Genomic DNA, 17910 nt, shown 5'->3' with positions numbered 1-17910 from the left:
GTGAAGTACTTATCAGAGTGTCTGATGCATACACAGTAAATGTTAATTTGCCCCTGTCATTTCTCCTTTAAAAACTGTAAAGTATCCCACTGGTATTCATTTCTATTAGCCAAAGATGCACGCAAAGTAGAACAGCCAATAACAGAACATTCATCAAATGCTTTCTCAGTATCCAGTAGCACATCCTTCCTTATCAATAAAGCCAGCCGCACTCCCCAGATAGGATGCTAACATCTGCAACACACTTACGCAAGCGGAAGACCAGCCACACGATTCCCTGCAGTGGTAAAGACTCAGCTGGCTGTGTCAGTTAATAACCTCACTAAAGGTTATCTATCAGCAAGAAGGGGGAAAGAGGTCCTAATTGCTCTCGTTGGAGATGTCATTAGTTTGTGCCTGGCTCCTATGAAGTCTGCATGGCATTTATAGAAGGGCAGGTACCTTGGGAAAATATTACCAAAGAGGACAAGTGTTTACCTAAATATTAAATAGCTCCCTACTGTCTACCAATCCATTTCTAAGGTAACCTATCTATAGAAAAACCTTCTTTCTGATTCTACAGCCCTGACACTTGATTTGCTCAAGCTATAAAATTTTTATTTAGATTTCATGGCCATTTCAACAAATCAAAATTGCCTTTTCTCTCCCTCCTGTTAGGTTAGACTAAGTGATCTAACCTAATTCCTATTTAGTTTGTGAGAAGCAGGCATCATTGATTTTTTTTCCTTACCCCTCCAATTGAAAATCTAGGGCCTTCTTTCTGAATGAGAACACTACCATCGGAATCTTGAGTTTCATTATTAGTTAGCTAGTTAGTTTCATCTTGGGGAAACCTCTGAAAGAGGAAACCATATTATTTTCTCTTCAGAAATTTAATACAAGTGCTACATACTCTTAAGAGTGTGACATGGTTCACTTTCTCGTCTTTACAAACACAGCAGACAGCAATCTGTGAGTAAAATGCCTGGTGTAGCTTTTAAAAATAGAGCACCTGAGGCTTGTCATAAAAACGTGCGATGCTGTTTGGACAGACATAAATAAAAACTGCATGGCGTGACTTTATCACTCCTGAATAGCATACCAACATTTGAAAATGCCTACCATATCTCATATTAAGACATTTTCTAGTACCTATGAAATATTTATATAACACGGCTAGGAGATTTTTTATAGGGAATGTCCAGTTTGGGTAATTTATCATGAGAATGAGTGATATAGAAGCATTAAGAATATGCCTTTCCTATGTAATGGGAATCCAGCCTTTCTTTGAGGATTCATTCAATTCTCTGTTAAATATAATTTTAGGAAGAACAGGTGGAAAGAATATTTTAATATGGTAATCAGCAAAACAAGGGTTTGAGAGTTGTTACTGGGCCATTATAAGTATTGTAGAATCACAAGATAAAAGGGTACATGCTTTGAAAACGACTCAAGTTACCATAGAAATTCTTCCAGGAGAGAGAAAGGGTATGAGCATTATTATTATTTCTAAGCCAGAAATGCTATAATTTGGATAGGTCTTCATACCCAAATAATCTAAATGTCAGATTAAATGATCATGGAGCCCTCCCTTGCGGGCCATGGCAGTCAGACCACTATCTCTAAAGTTCCATTTGATACAAATAATAATAATATCACTCTAAAGTATGGTTACCTCATCATTTATTTTTTAGCTGCTTGGCTAAAAATGTTTATTTGAAATAAAAGTATACTATAAGAAAATTAGCTTAGGGGCACCTGGGTGACTCAGTCGATCAAGCGTCCCACTTTGGCTCAGGTCATGATCTCACAGTTCATGGGTTCAAGCCCCGCATCAGGCTCTGTGCTGACAGCTCAGATCCTGGAGCCTACTTCGGATTCTGGGTCTCGCTCTCTCTCTACCTCTCCCCTGCGTACACTCTGTCTCTCTCAAAAATAAACTTTTTTAAAAAAGAAAACAAAATTAGCTTAAAGCTAGGTTTGTTGTGAGATAAAATACTCCCCCCCTCCATTCCAATGTTTAAATGGTTAAAAATAACAGCACAAAGCAAAAGCCCTTAACTTTTTAAGCATTTTGGAAATGCTTAAAATGATAAAGAATGGCAGGCTTGATTATGGCTTTCTTTTTTCTGACAGTGCCTTATTTCCTCCCAGACATTAACGAGTACCAATGGCCTATTATGGTATCATCAGAAAGTCCATTGAGATAGGTTTTCCAGCATTTCCAGGAGAGTTAACATGTGTCAACTCCTGTCCCCAGCAAGGCTGGCAGAAGGTACTGCTGGGCTGGAGGTAGGAAGCAAGCCTAAGTTTTCAAAACAGGTGCTACTGTTGACATAACCATTAGACATTCTGCTTCTCCAAGGCTCTAAGAAGAATATGTACTTTTTCTTTTAAGTTTTAATACAAATTCGTGTGTTCCATAAAAAGGTATATTCCTGGGAGAATGTCCAGAATAATGTGAAATCTGGGAGGTATGTCTCTCAGTATGACACCATAGTTTACCCTCTAGTATATGGAGAGTAAGAATAGGACGACTCAACAGACTGGACTTGGAAGCCACAAAAGTGATTAATCAACATGGCAGCTGGCCCGGCATGCCATGCTCAATGGCAGCATGGAGGAAGTGGAGAAGTAAAATAAGCCTAGAAGTGGTTACTCTTCAGTTCCTATGAATGCAGAGCTCCTGAACATGTGTCAGAGGACAAGGCAAAACTGTACATTATAGAATCAAAAAGAATTAAAGACGAATAAGTTCTTAAGGAACAGCTAGCTCAGAGATTTTCAGTGTTGCCATGTTTAAGAATATTCCTAGAATGGGGTACATGGGTGGCCCAGTGGGTTGAGCGTCCAACTCTTGATTTCGGCTCAGGTCATGATCTTGCAGTTCCTAAGTTCAAGCCCTGCATTAATCTGTGCAATGATAGTGCAGAACCTGCTTGGGATTCTTTCTCTCCCTCTCTCTGACCCTCCCCTGCTTGCACATACAAACTCACTCTCTCTCTCTCAAAATAAATAATCTTTAAAAAAAAAAAAAGGAATTTTCCTAGATGCACCCACTGAGATTATGACTCAGCAGCAGCAGGTAGGAAATAGTGGGAATATGTAACAATTCTAAAGCACTTGCATTCTGCCAGATACTGTGCTAAGTTCTTTACAAATATCACTTATTTAATTCTTACAACATTCCTACTGGGTAGATGCTATTATTTCCCCCATTTTATAGATGAGGAGACAAAGGCACAGAGTGGTTAAGGAATCTGCCTGAGGACGTCCAAAAAGAAAGTAAGTAGTCAAACCCAGACAGGCTAGCTTCAGAGTCTCAGCTCTTCATGACGACACTGAAGCCCCCTTTGACCACACGCCATGGTGAGGCCCAAGGCATTAACCAAATGTCATCACTGAAATCACCTTTTCTTCCCTGGACGGAGAAACTGAAGCCCAGAGGAGTGAAATCCCTTACTGAAGACAAAAATGCTTCACTGCATTTCCGGGAAGAAATCAACCATCACACGACACCCAATTATTCGTAAGTATGTCTCTATGCTTATTCCTCCAGGGAGGAAATGAACAGATGGCATTATGAAAAGCCAGCCCCGTGGTTCCGGATGTGTTTTTCTGACCAAGGTGCTGTTCTGGACAGAGACTTCCATCCTCTTCTGCCCAACTCACTGTTCATTCACAGGAAATGACACATTCCAAAGTCAGCATAAAGGGCTCCCAATCACAGTGAACCTCAAGGGAGGGAAAACAGAAAAGGGAAAAGGCACAAGGGGGAGGGGAAGGACAGATGCCATCCCCCAAAGTGGTAACTAAAATGGGGGAGATATGGTTCATGAGATTTGAGGATGGAAAAGAAAGATGTGACTGTGATATGGTTCCCGAGGATGGTCTTCCTGGCCCTAAACTGTCTATTCCAAAGCCTTAGAATAAGGGAAAACATCCTCAGGCCATTGCTGTGTCTTAACATAAACAGACAGCAGAATACTTGAAATGATCTGGTCTCCCCTAAGCTGGACCTACTCACATACATTCTCTCAAAAGTGATAAACACATCACCTAACATTACATATGCAGGACCGGGCCCAAATTCATGCATAGTTACTGAAATGATACCTTTTTACTCAGTTGTCACTTCTGTTCAACAATCCAGGTAATTCTGAGGGGACCATAAGCACGAATAAACATGCATTCCAAATGAAGGGGGTGCTGGCATGGCCACAATACAGAGGCATTTTCAAGATAACAAGGGGAGGGGGGAGGGGGGCCGATCAGCTCGAATGACGCAAACTGGCAGCGGCGGCCAACCAACCTTCATCACTTCCACCTGCAGGTCTTCGTGGAGGGAAGGCGTCACTTTCACAGCATTCAGGATCTGATTGAGCAGCTGCTTCTCATCCGAATCTGTTTCCATGGATACAAACCTCTCTTCCGACAGAAGCTTCTGTGAAGAGGCACAAGGCAGTGATCACTGACAGGCTTTCCTCTGCAGCCTTATTCTGCTGTGTCTTAGGATGTGCTGAGGGTAACAGTACTTGGGAACCACGTGGGCGCGGGGGGGCGGCCCTGAGGAGAGTACTCACGCCTTGTGCCAATAAAAAAGGGAAACGCATCTTTGGTAAACAGTTCGGGCAAAGACATTTTGCTGCTATTAGGTAAGTCATTCTAAACAACATGGCAACCCTACAGGTTATGTGGTTAGTGGGGACAGAGGATGAACGTGCCCAGGGGAATCTGGTGCCTTACAAAAGTCACACTCACACATACCCCTTCTGAATGTAGCTTTGTCACAGGAAAAGAGAAGTTCTTGTAGACAAGAAGTTCACTTGTCAGACATTTGCCCTTTTTCCTTCCTAATGTGAATGGTCATTTACCAAAGAAGTGTTCATGAATTCACAAATCTTCCTGTATTTTCATCAGAAAATGAATCCCACAAAAACCAAATGAGAAGACATTCACTGTCATGAGGTCTCCCGGGAGACATTGCACTTCACAGCTCTTTTGTGTTGGGGACAACTCTTATTTTTCATAAAATCCTGTCTTAGATTGTACCAAAACCCGCCTCCCTCCAACTTCGACTCCTTCATCTTTCCCTGGAGCCACAAGGACTAAGCTAAAATATCTGAGGTCAGCTATGAAGTGCACTTAAGTCTTTTCTTCTCTATACTAGACCTCCTTAAACATTTTTAAATGTTCTTGATGTGATATGGTTTCATAAACGCTCTCCTGCTTGTAATGTGGCCTCCAGTATGAATATCACACATGAAGGGTGGTCTGACATTAAAGAATAATGCAACCAAGAATGCCCCCTAACGCAAACTACGAACTTTGGGTGATTATGATGTGTCGTATAAGTGGGTTCTTGGCAAATATGTAACATTTGGGGCACCTGGGTGGCTTGGTCAGTTACGTGTCTGACTTGATATTGGCTCAAGTCATGATCTCATCATCCTGGGATGGAGCCCCACGCTGGGCTCCGCAATGAGTGGGGAACCTCCTTGGGATTCTCTCTCTCCCTCTCTCTCTGCCCTTCCCCCACTTGCACTTTCTCTGTCTCAAAATAAATAAATTTAAAAAAAAAGGACCATTCTGGTGAGTGATGCTGACAATGGAGGAGGCCATGAATGGATAGGGTAGGGGGTATATGGGAAATCTCTACACTTCTTTTCAATTTTATTGTAAATCTAACATTGCTCTTTAAAAAAAAGTCTTAAAAGTGTTTAAGATGGCAGAACAGAAAGATAAAAAGAAATGGGGACTTTGGTGACACCACTGAGCCTTTGCACCGAACCTAGAACTGACCACCACCAGAATTCTAGTTATGTGAGATAATTAAATGTGTTCATTCTCCAAAACCAAACACTGGAAAAGCAGCAATGTATAAGTTGAATTATATTCTCAGATCAAATGAGCTTAGTTGTAAGTCACAGCACATTCTATGCTGACTTGCCCTGAAATCCTTAATTCTCATTCACCAGGGCTACAATAAAGCTATTCTTCCCATTCTGTCCTGTGGCAGTCAATTTTTGAGACCCTAGTGCAAGATTTTATAATTGTCCTTGTCCCATTCAGTGTAGAGCTGCAGCGGTGAAGAACTCTGGAATTCTGATTCACCTTGTGTAAGGACTCCCTCTTTTAGTGGAATGTCACTGCAGATCCAGAACACAAGTATTTCAAACTTTCTTAGGACTGCCTGTCCTCTGTCCATATCCTTCCAAAAGAGATTTGTTTGGGGCGCCTGGGTGGCTCTGTCAGTTAAGCGTCCGACTTTGGCTCAGGTCATGATCTCACAGTTTGTGGGTTCAAGCGCAGCCCTGGGCTCTGTGCTGACAGCTCGGAGCCTGGAGCCTGCATCAGATTCTGTGTCTCCCTCTCTCTCCGCCCCTCCCCTGCTCAGGCTCTTTATCTGGCTCTCAAAAATAAATAAATGTTAAACAAGTTTTTAAAAAAATTCAAAAGAGATTTTTTTCTTACAGTGCATGCCGGGCACCCCAGAGTTAAAGTTTATATATGAACCTGTTTTGTGTAAAGTGACAAAGACTGGGAAGGCCCACAAAAGTGCCTACACTTAAGAGTAGGTGACAGAGGGTGGTAAAAGGAAGACCTACTGCCCGCCCAGTCATAAGAATTAACAGGATAAAACAAGCCCTTAAAAACATGGTTCTGTAGGCTTAGAGCATCTGGGGGTTAAAAGGTAACTAAATGGAAAATCTATACAATATTAGAGAAAAGGAAACACACAGAAGGTTAACACAAACTCCCATTCACTTTCGTGGTTGGCCCAATTCGGAGAAAGCAAAGAGTATTTAATAACATTGGCAGTGTTTAAAAGTGTCTAATACGGCAGTGCGTGGGTATCTCAGTCAACTGAGTGAGCAACCCTTGATTTTGATTCAGGTCACAATTCCAGAGTCGTGGGATAGAGCCCTGAGTTGGGATCCTCCCTGAGCATAGAGACTGCTTGGGATATTCTCTCTCTCTCTCTCTCTCTCTCTCTCTCTTTTTGCTCCTCCCCCATGTACATGTGTGCTCTCTCTCTCTCTCAAGAAAAAGGGTCTAATACTAAAATATATTAACACATACATTATCTAATTCCAATCCACTAGAAAAAGAAGAGACTTAGTTTTCTCACTCATTCATATGTATTGAGTCTTTTTTTTTTTAATGTTTACTTATTTATTTGACAGAGGAAGAGAGAGAAAGCAAGAGTAGGGGAGGGTCAGAGAGAGAGGGAGACAGAGAATCCCAAGCAGGCTCCAGGCCCTGAGCTGTCAGCACAGAGCCCACTGCTGGGCCTGAACTCATGAACCATGAGATCATGACCTGAACCTAAATCAAGAGTCGGACACTTAACCAACTGAACCACCCAGGTGCCCCATCATAGGTATTAACTCTTAAAAGGTATCAGGGACTTCTCTGAATTTAAAGGATGAAATAATACATACTAATGTGAAGAGATATCTGACAAATGCTACCAATCTATGGCCATCCTGCATAAACCCCATAGGCTAGAACTACACGGTGCTTTGTCACTTAGGAACCAAACCACTTAAAAGTCAATGTATTTATATAGCCATCACCTTTGCACTGTTCAAATAAGACCTATTACATATGGTGTAAAATACACATAAGCAAATGCTCATAGAAGTGTTCAAGCAATCTTCTCTCTTTTTTTCATTTGAGAGAGAGAGAGCACACGAGCGCACATGTGAGCAGGGAAAGGAGGCACAGGAAAAGAGAGAGGGAATCCCAAGCAGGCTCCACACCCAGCAGGAAGCCCAATGTGGACTTTGATCCCACAGCCCTGGTATCATGATCTGAGCTGAATCAAGAGTCAGATGCTCACCAAACAGAGCCACCCAATTATCCTTGACTTTTCTGATTAGACTAAATGTCTTTTTTTCCCTCCAGTTTTGCTCTGGAAACAAAACACATGTATTCATTCACCAACCTAACTGTAAAATGGAAAATAAGATAGAATCTTTCCAGTTTATTATTAATTCTCCTTACACAGAACCACAGATGTTGAATGTACATAAGATCTCACTTGGTCTAGAACTTGAGGTGTTTCTCTTGGGATCAAGAGATCCTTTGCTCTCCTAAAGTTGGACAATCTCCAAAACACTTCATTTCTTCATGAGCTTAGCTGGGTCCCCAGGAATCCATATCAGATGACATAGGCTCAACACGATAATGCTATACACAGAGAAATGCTGGTAAATATAAGAAAATCCTCTATCCTCTGTCCTCTGTGGTTATTGCCTAGTTTGATCAAATTGCGGATTGGGTCTTTGACAGCTAGGATGCAGAATGTTAAGTATTTGTCCTTTCAATGCCAAAGAAGCTTGTCAACTTCGGTCACCTGGTTGCACCCAGTGAGAGCCTTACCTGTATTCCTGCCAAGGCATGCTGGGCCAGTTTCACATTCTTGGATTCCAAAGCCAACTGTAGAGGCAGCAAGCATTTCTCCCTGGCAAACACATAAATAAGACCAACGAAACATGTGAGCTCAGCAAAGCTGGCAGTGAAATGATATAAGCCTTATGTACACCGCTCCCAAATGCTGTGACACACATACACAAAAACCATAACCAATAATAAAAATGCACATGGACTTAAAAAAGCCACAGCAAAAAATCTGTGCAGAAATGATAGCATATCGGCACTTTCTTTGGTTACAGGAAGAGCCAACACAAAAAATCTCAAATGATTGTTTTGATGCACAAATTATTACATGGTGGGGGTCTCACCAGTCTATGAACATACCTTGCTCTTTCCTAAATATAATTGCTTGTACCTGGTACATGTGGGATGAACAACTCTGGAAAGCACCGGTAAGTAGATTTCTATGCCTTGCTCATCCCTCTGTCTTACCTATAAAGAGAATGCATCACCGCCGCTACTCTGCCTCATCAATATAGATTGAAATTCTATTTTGTCAGTTTCTCTCCCATTCAAAGTGTTCAACAATCATTTATAATTTTTAGATTTGCTTTTTAGCCTCCATCAGGCAAATCTAAATTTTGTGATGGGTTTCTAATAAACATGTTTCCTAGACAGAACAATAAACAATAACAACAGCTTTGACCAATGAGAAGTACCTGGTAACATGGGAGAGAGGAAAAAGACCTACATGGAGAGGTACTTGGGATATTTTAAAAATACTTATTTATTTATTTATTTTGAGACCCAGAGATAGCAAGCAGGGGAGAGGCAGAGAGACACAGAGACAGAGACTCTCAAATAGGGCCTCATGGAGCCTGATGCTGGGGTTGAACTCAAGACCCATAAGATCATGACCTGAGCCCAAATCCAAAGTTGGACACTTAACCGACTGAGCCACCCAGGTGCCCTGGATATTTTAAAGCTTAAAAGAAAACAACTGGGCCCTAAAATATGTTAGGAATAAGCCAAAAGGACTACCAAAAAAAAAATCTTTCTGTTGGAACATTGACTCTAAATAATTAAACAATAGTCCAAGAATTTTAATCAACCTATTATTTCCCCATGGAGCTATACCAGCACAACAAATGGAATGTTCCTTAATTTTACCAGGTTCCTCCGCCCCCACATTAACCGCAGCAATCTCATCTTTACTTCTTTTACATATTCAGCATAAATGGAAAGACTCATTGACTTTAGTGAGTATAAAAGTGATGGGGTAAGACTAGAGGATTTTGTCTTTGGAGAAATAAGGGTTACTGTTGTAGAACCTAATGAGACAGATAGTTAATGATAGCTTTGATTCCTTCTTATCTGTCCTGCAGCTCTGAGGCTATTCTATGGAATCCTCCATCAGCGGCTCCATGACAGATGAAGCAAGAGTCACAGATGCTCCCTAATGCTGGCCCCAAAGACAGAACAAAGACTCCATCAGAAAGAATATTCACCTTCCCAAGACTTCTCACCTCTCCTCTCACCAACCCTATGCAACAATAGCCTCTTATATGTGACAATCGATGAACACTACAGCCATTTTTCATCAGACACATCCTGTGACAGATGGATAAATTACCCAACTGTGTTACTGCCAGCCAGGTGGCTAGAATTTTGTCACCGCACCATTATTGCCAGCTTAACTACCATTACAAGACACATACTGCTGTCCACTCAATTAAAGCAGGAGTGGTTGATTTTTTCAAATTTGTTTTTCCTTTTGTTTAATCATAACCAGTTTATAAGCTGGAAAAATTAACTGGAAGAGTGAAAGTTGCGAAGTAGGCATAAAAGGCAGATGGAGTATGAACCAGAATTTCACCTTGTAAACCCTTGAGACAATCAACTTTCCATCAGGATTCATTCATTGTGAAACAACTTCGATCTCACATTTGGAGTAAGATCTGCCAATGAAGGCACAGGACCAATGAGCAAGCATGACGGTCCATAACTCTTAAGCCTCACAGCTTGGGGAAGGGCAAGTCTCTGTTGAGTGGCCCTGTGCTGAAAACCCACAAGTATCACATATTACTCACTAAGGGCACCAAATAAGAGTGGAGAGCACAGTCAGCAAAAAGGGCACACCTGGCAATGCTGAACCTTGTGACCTTGGGAAGCAGCATTATGTTTGCATATAAACAACTGCAGACTCTGTTGTATATAAGTGATGAATCATGGAAAGTGACCCCCTAAAACCAAAAGCACATTGTATACACTGTATATTAGCCAACTTGACAATAAATTTTATTTAAAAAACAAAAAACAAAAAAACTGCAGACTTGAATTGCTCTGCCACCTTCAGAAATAGTCCGTGAAGTTCTTATTCCACTTTCTCATCTACTGATACATTCACAGGATTTATCTGCAGACCTGAGCCAGGATGTGAACAAATGCATTGGGTTGCACCATGATTCTAGAGGACATTACTGAATGGCTTGCTCCCTGCACTAGTCTTGGTCACCAGACAGGATTGAAAGATGTAAGTGGTACAGCTAAGCTTTGGCTGAGTTGAAAGGTATCAGAATGTGGTGGAAAGAACATGGGCTATGGAATCCTGCAGAGCCAGATTCAAACTCTAGCTATAAATTGTATAATCTCAATCAAGATACTTAGCTTTGTTGGATATTAGTTTCCCATTACAAAAAAAGGGCAGCTGAAGACCAATCCTGCAAGGATGCAGAAGTACAAATAATACATATCAGGGGCTGGCAAATTTCTTCCATAGATAATGAATATTTTAGGCTTCCTGTCCATATTGTCTTTGTCTTAAGTACTCAGCTCTACCATAGCCCAAAAGCAGTTATAGATAATACACAAATCAATAAACATGGCTATGACCCAATAAAACTTTATTTATAGAAACAGGTAATAGGCGAGATTGGGCCTACAGGCGACAGTTTGCCCGGTCCTGATGGATACAGACACAGGCCCGGCATAGATAATAATTTGCAACACAAGATAAGAAGATCTAATCTTCTCATCGTATGCAGAAAGATTTTGCACAGGACCTGGAGCTAACTGTCCTGGGAGGGTTTTAGCAAAACCAAGCTCTCTTCTAGAGAGAGATCTTAGACTATCAAGATGTCTCTTGGGAAATAAGTGTTTTGAGAAAGCAGATAGGTTTCATGTAGGTACTAGGTCAAGGCACTCCATCCATCAAACCAACATTTGAGTGCCTTATGTGTGTGCAAGGCACCATCATGAGTGCTCAGAAAAATCTGGCCAGAAACATAGAACAGATATTTGCTTTCATTTCATTCAAGGAATGAAAGAGAGGAAAAAATAAAATTAGCACTTACCTCTCTATTTACTATACCTGTCACTTCAACCTTAAAATAGGTATTTTTACCCCATTTTACATTTGAGAAAACAGAGGTTTGGAGAGGTTCTATAGCCTGCCCAAGGCTATGCAACTAAAATCTATTAGACGCAATCCAAATGGAAATCCATCCGACTCTCAAGACAAGTTCCTTCCAACAGCCTTAGGTCTCAAAAGATCTGAGCAAAGTTAGAATAGATTTGTTTCTTGACCTTTTTTGGATCACGAACATAAAATATCTGGCATTGGACCCTCTTCCTAGAGAAATGCAGAAATCATTTCAGAGAACTCATGAGTTCCCCAAGACCCAATTTCACATGGATCCCAAACTGAAGTCCCCTGACCTCAAGGGGAAGGACCCTGCCCAACATGGCAGATATTTCGGCGTCAGAGAAGAGGGTCACATTCCCTGATTTGGCTTAGAGTTCCACAAAGATAGGCTTTGAAGTGATATGATGCTGAGCCTGGGACAGGTTTGGGGGATGGGGGGGTTAAGGGGAATGACCCTCTTTAAGATCCAAGGTCTCTCCTCCCCTCAGACCCAGCAGAGTCCTAGATGAGCGTCACAAGCCTCAGTTGCTGACTGCAACAGGAAATGAACCCATGGGAAATGAATGAAGCTCATGGGACACAAATGATTTCATTGCTTGCTCTGTGATACCATAAAAACCCTGAAGCCTTGGTTTTGTTTTGTGTGCATGTCTGCATGTGTGCAATTTTAATAAAAGAGAATACAGGACTGTTAATTAGGTCTCAGGGTGAAATTTATAATAGAGATGCAAGGTGGCACACAGTCCCCTTTGCACATACTGTATTAGAATAAATCATCTTTTGATCTTTCTAGATGTGGCCTCATTAGGAAAAGGGCATACCAAAAATCAATATTCAGTTACATTAAGTGATTATTTTTTATGCACAGGCACGTACAAGTTCACTCTTGCCTAATTAAATAAAGGCAGTGGCCCCAGGTTTCATGTCCTGACATGCGATTATTTCTTAAAAAAAGAAGAATTAGTAGTGTTGCATATGCATGAGGAAGACCTCATCCCGGGACACTGCCTGGTTGTGTCCAGGAGGCTAAACCTCTTTCCTTTCCTGGGTTGTCATGGTTCACAGACCAGCTTTATTGGGTTGGAAGAGAACCATGAACAAAGGGGAAGTTAAAACAGGTGAATAAACGGAAGTTAGGACTTCAAAAATTAGCTTTCAATACGAATTCCAATATGAACTTCAAGTAAAACCAAATTCCTGAATGTTGGGCTGATTTCTTTTGGATGAACCATATGGGAAAGAGCACAAAGACACCTGGATTTCTAAAGTCTGCTGACACTCTCCAATTCTAGGATTAATTCAATAACTGTCTGAACTGTTTCATATAATCACCATGGCTCTGGTTGAAAATCAGAGGCCTCTGTGTGCAAAGCCCCATGATCACATATGTATATTTTAATTACAGTTTTTGAAAGTAGAGATTTAGTTGTCAACAAGACAAAGAGATTACCTGTCCAAGGTCACATGTTGGTAAGTGAAACAGTTGTGATTTTAGCTTGTACCACGTCTTCAAAACCCACATCCGAGGCCTTCACAATGCCTCTACCAGCAGACAGCTCCCCACTGACTGTGGCTTATGACACATCACTTTATAAATAGCATTCAAAGTTCCCCCAGGCTAAAAGACCGGGGACAGGCATCAAACAAGTAATATAAATTACCTTATTTTGAGTGACTGTTAATGAAAGAACACATTGTATTTGACAGCTGGGATGTAGCTAGGAGAAGGTATAGAGTTTGGACAAATGGGGAAATGTGGCATTAAAACCAGTTGCTGAGTTCAAGCTACAGCCATTCACTTTTCCTAACAGCCACAGACTTTCCAATTTGAGTACCAGTGAAGGAGGCGTTTCACCGCTTCCCCTCCCCACTTGGGTGACACTTGGGACACTACTGTGTTTATGACTACTGAGGCTTTACACAGTTGTATTTACACTGATGAATTTTCATTGACTAAGTTTTGCCAGAGCCAATTCCATTGAATCAACTGGAACTGAATTCATTCCTTAATTGACTTTCTCTACAGTGCCTTTAAAAAGATTTCCATTTTGGGGGCACCTGGATGGCTCAGTCGGTTAAGTGTCCAACTCTGGGTTTCAGCTCAGGTCATGATCTCAGGGTTCATGAGTTCCAGGCCCACATCAGGCTCTGCACCCAGCCCGCTTGGGATTCTCTTTCTCTCTTCTCTGCCCCTCTCCCCATGTTCTCCCGCCTCTCTCTCAAAATAAATAAACTTAAAAAAAAGGTTTACATTTTATTTCTGTTTTCATGTCTAATTTAATATAAATATTGTTATCAGTATCAATCCTTTTCTATTACAAAACAAAGATTAGATTCACCCTCCAGGAACTACTTTAGGTGTTATGAATGCAACTATCAATAACGTAAAATTCCTCTCTCCTGTGGGCTTTCAAGATTCTTAGCGAGCCTACTACAATTATTAAGTTGAGCATATGAAATGGCCATTTTTGTAGATTAGAAAGGGCTGAATATCAACAATTTGATATGAATCAATCTATTTTAAAAATCCCAATAGAATATGGTGATGCTCATATTTTCTCCCAAAATACATGCTTTCACTATCTATCATTTTATTGTAAAAGGCTTACGTGTACTAAAAACATCCAAGCAGTAGAAAAGGATACACGGCAGTGAAAACCAGCTAGCACTCTCAGAGAGCTGGGCTAAAGGCTGGCGATGGGTGTTTTTAGACCTAACATGGGAGAATCTTCTGTTTCTTATACTTTCTACTTGTATCACCTTTTTAATTAAAAATCTTTTTAATGTTTATTTTTTGAAGGAGAGAGACAGTGTGAGTGGGGGGGGAGCAGAGAAAGAGAGAAAGGGAGACACAGAATTGGAAGCAGGCTTCTAGGCTCTGAGCTGTCAGCACAGAACCCAACGTAAGGCTGGAACCCACTAACCATGAGATCATGACCTGAGCCGAAGCCAGATACTCAACCGACTGAGCCTCCCAGGTGCCCTGTATCAATTTTTCTATAATAACTTTAGAATATACTTGCATAATCTGAACAAAATATTGTTTAAAGTCATAAAGCCACTGGCTCCTTACAAAGATAACCATCACTGTGTTTCTGTCTGTTCAGCTCACAAAGGTGAGTTACTTTGCTTGTATGCTGGCAAAATATTCAATATAGAACTAATTTTCTTCCCTTTCTTACCGGCACTTACACTGACAGACCATGTATTCTTTATAGCTATTACACATGCAGTTCTTGTCTACAAAGAACACTCTATGTACATGACGGCCACACTGTGCTAACTGACTTGTTTTTGTAATGAAAGGACAACTACAGGCAATTAAGTAGGCTTATCAATCATCTGATCTATATTTTACCTTTGCTATTTGCTAGGTCTAATGGCTCTTATATAGTAGTTGGATCTCTGTATGGAGGTGATGAAATGTGTTCAAACTCCAGAATTTACCTTGAAAATCATATCTTTCTAGCATCTATGAGACAAGCTTGTTTTCCTGACATTTCTTTTTTTTAATAACGAAGGCAATTCAGAAGAAAAAAAAGTTACAAATAAATAGAAAGCAACATAAACACACAAAAAATATTTTGTGACATTATTCTGATAGGATAATGGTAAACCCACTTACCTTTCTCATTTCAAAGTTTTCATTTAACATCCTGACTATATATTAAAAATACAGAACACTACAGATCAAGAAAACAATTTATAAAGGAAAGTACATTTTTATTTTTTGAAAACATTTTTTCCAGTTTTATTGAGACCTTATTGACCTATATTAGTTTTAGGTGTACAACATAATGATATATGTATACACCGCAAAATGATTGTCACAGTAAGTTTAGTTAACATCCATCACCACACAGTCACAATTTTTTTTCTTGTGATGAAAACTTTGAAGAGGCCACTCTTAGCAACTTTCATAATCTACAAGAGTAGATAGTCACTATACTGTGCATGACAGCCTCAAACTTATTTATCTTTGAAAAAAAATTAAGACGCAATCTGGGATTATCAATAAGATGTACATTCTATGTAATCAAATGGAAAAACACTCAAGCTTTTTGGGAATTTCTAGAGGAAAGGAGACATGAAGTCCATATTAATCATAAGGGAAGTTGCTCTGGAATGCATTTTTTTTCTGTAACTATCGAGCATAGGCTGCTGTACTTGGCACTGAGTACAGAATAGAGTACAGTGTCATTCCTATCCAAGACACAGTGTCAGTCCACCTTCTGATCATGTAAAGGAAGAGAAATGCTTGAGAAGCATTAGCATCGGGGCCATTAAGATTAGTTAGCTGAGCCTATAAAGGTGAGTAAGTCCAGTAAAAAGACCAAAGCACGTGGCTTTCTCCTTCCATCGGACACAACATATTGGTTATCTTTGGTTCGAGTGTTCTGTCCCTTTCAACTAGAGGATCCTTAACTGATACACAGGAGAGCAGCCATGCAAGGGTAGAGACACCATTTATCAGAGCCTTCAGTGTACTGGGCACCACGTGATCGACTTTAAGTCTCACGCCAACCCAATGAGGAGAGACAAATAGTATCTGCATTTATCGATGAGGGAGAGGAGGATAAGAGGAAAATTCACTCCTGGAAAAGTGGTGGTACAGTAACTGGACCCATGAACTCAAGCTCATCCATAGCATGTGACCTTGACGGTTACTATTTGTTACTCTCAAATTCTGTTCCAAGACTGGTATAAGCATTTTACACACAGGATGGCTGTGAAGGACCCTTCATGAAAAACAAACAAGAAGCCTAATCTCCTTTCTTTCCGTCCACTGTCTATCCAACTTGCATTTCCTCATATTACCTCCCATGGTAATCATTTACACACTGACTTTTACATTCTTCCACTGGGAAACACTGTCAAGCGCTCCGCGTCTCCACCAACACACTTCGCAATTCCTCATTCCCCTTCCTGTGGCACCATGGGAAGGTTTATTCTTTAAGACTTCCATAAAAAGAGTTTGTCAGTAGCTATCAAGAGCTTACAAACATAAATATGCTTTCACAGAGGATTTTCTATTCCATAAAACTTTTCTAAGGAAATCATTATACATGTAGCAAAGCTTTGTGTGAAGATTTTTTACTGTCATTTTATTTATGTTAAATGAGGTTCAATAAATCATGGCACATCTATAGAATGAAGTAAGACAACAATTAAAAGTATTCTGAAAAGTTTTCACTGACACACGAAAATGCTTTGAAATCTTATGCCAAAAACTTAAAGAATGAGAATGAACAGAGAATATACACCATAGCATGGACCCCACTCTGAAATGAACGATTACATACAATTGCAGAACGGGTGGAGGAGGAGAAGCTAGAAACTCATTCCTCAAAACACATCCAGAATGTCTCTCTGCCTTTTGGGAATATGGGTGATCTTGGTTTTATTATTTATGTTTCTATATTTTTAAAAATTTCAAGAATTTATTACCTTTAGAAATAAAAAAGTAGCACTAGCACTATATTACACTAGCAAAAACACCCTCTCATTTTCCTTCAAAGCTTTTGGCCTGGGCCTCTGAATGGCCTTATTTCTGGTAACAGCTTTCATCTAATACTTCCTGGGCTTCCTCTGTGCCAACTTCCTCTCCTCTATCAAGTCACCGCCCTTCCCACTTTCTCAAAAACTGGGCCATATTCCTGGAATAGCCTCCCTTCACCTTTTCTCTAAGACATTCCTTTATCATCTTTCAAACACATCCTGAATTCTTTCTTTTCCCTAAAGTCTCTTTGACTAAAAATAGGCTCGCCTGGGACTCTAAAATACAGTTACCTTAGTCATATAATCTATAATCAGTATGCTTAATTGCATTTTGCTTCTTTCTATAACATGTTTTCCTACAATCAAACTTCTGAGCTTAGAGCATAAATATACCAACAGCATGAAACCTGCCTATGGGAATTGTTCTGCCCTGCATTAGAACATGGAACCATGTACATTTTGTTATTTAATGATTTCTTATGATGAAAGTGTTCCAACTGGAGATCAAGAGGTGGGATTCTACCCAGAGTCCCTGCCACAAAGAAGCAAAAAACAATAAACCACCAAAACAGAAAGGATTTCAAATTCAAATATTCAAATTTTAGGGAAGAAGAAAAAGCAACTGG

At 40.4% G+C, this 17910-nt stretch overlaps 1 protein-coding gene across 1 annotated transcript in view; it reads right to left on the bottom strand.

Moving 5' to 3' along the window:
* ARFGEF3 (ARFGEF family member 3) overlaps positions 1-17910 on the bottom strand; it is a 177319-nt gene that overhangs the window by 124696 nt on the left and 34713 nt on the right. Inside the window, exons 4-5 of the mRNA XM_029943237.1 lie at positions 8368-8449; positions 4292-4423 (exon numbers count right to left, since the gene is read on the bottom strand). Of these exons, the coding sequence (XP_029799097.1) occupies positions 4292-4423; positions 8368-8449 (214 nt within the window). The remainder of the gene's footprint in view (positions 1-4291; positions 4424-8367; positions 8450-17910) is intronic.

This window comes from Suricata suricatta, chromosome 7 (genome assembly GCF_006229205.1).
Source record: "Suricata suricatta isolate VVHF042 chromosome 7, meerkat_22Aug2017_6uvM2_HiC, whole genome shotgun sequence".
Lineage (NCBI taxonomy): Eukaryota > Metazoa > Chordata > Mammalia > Carnivora > Herpestidae > Suricata > Suricata suricatta.
This window is presented reverse-complemented; position numbering and strand designations above follow the sequence as displayed.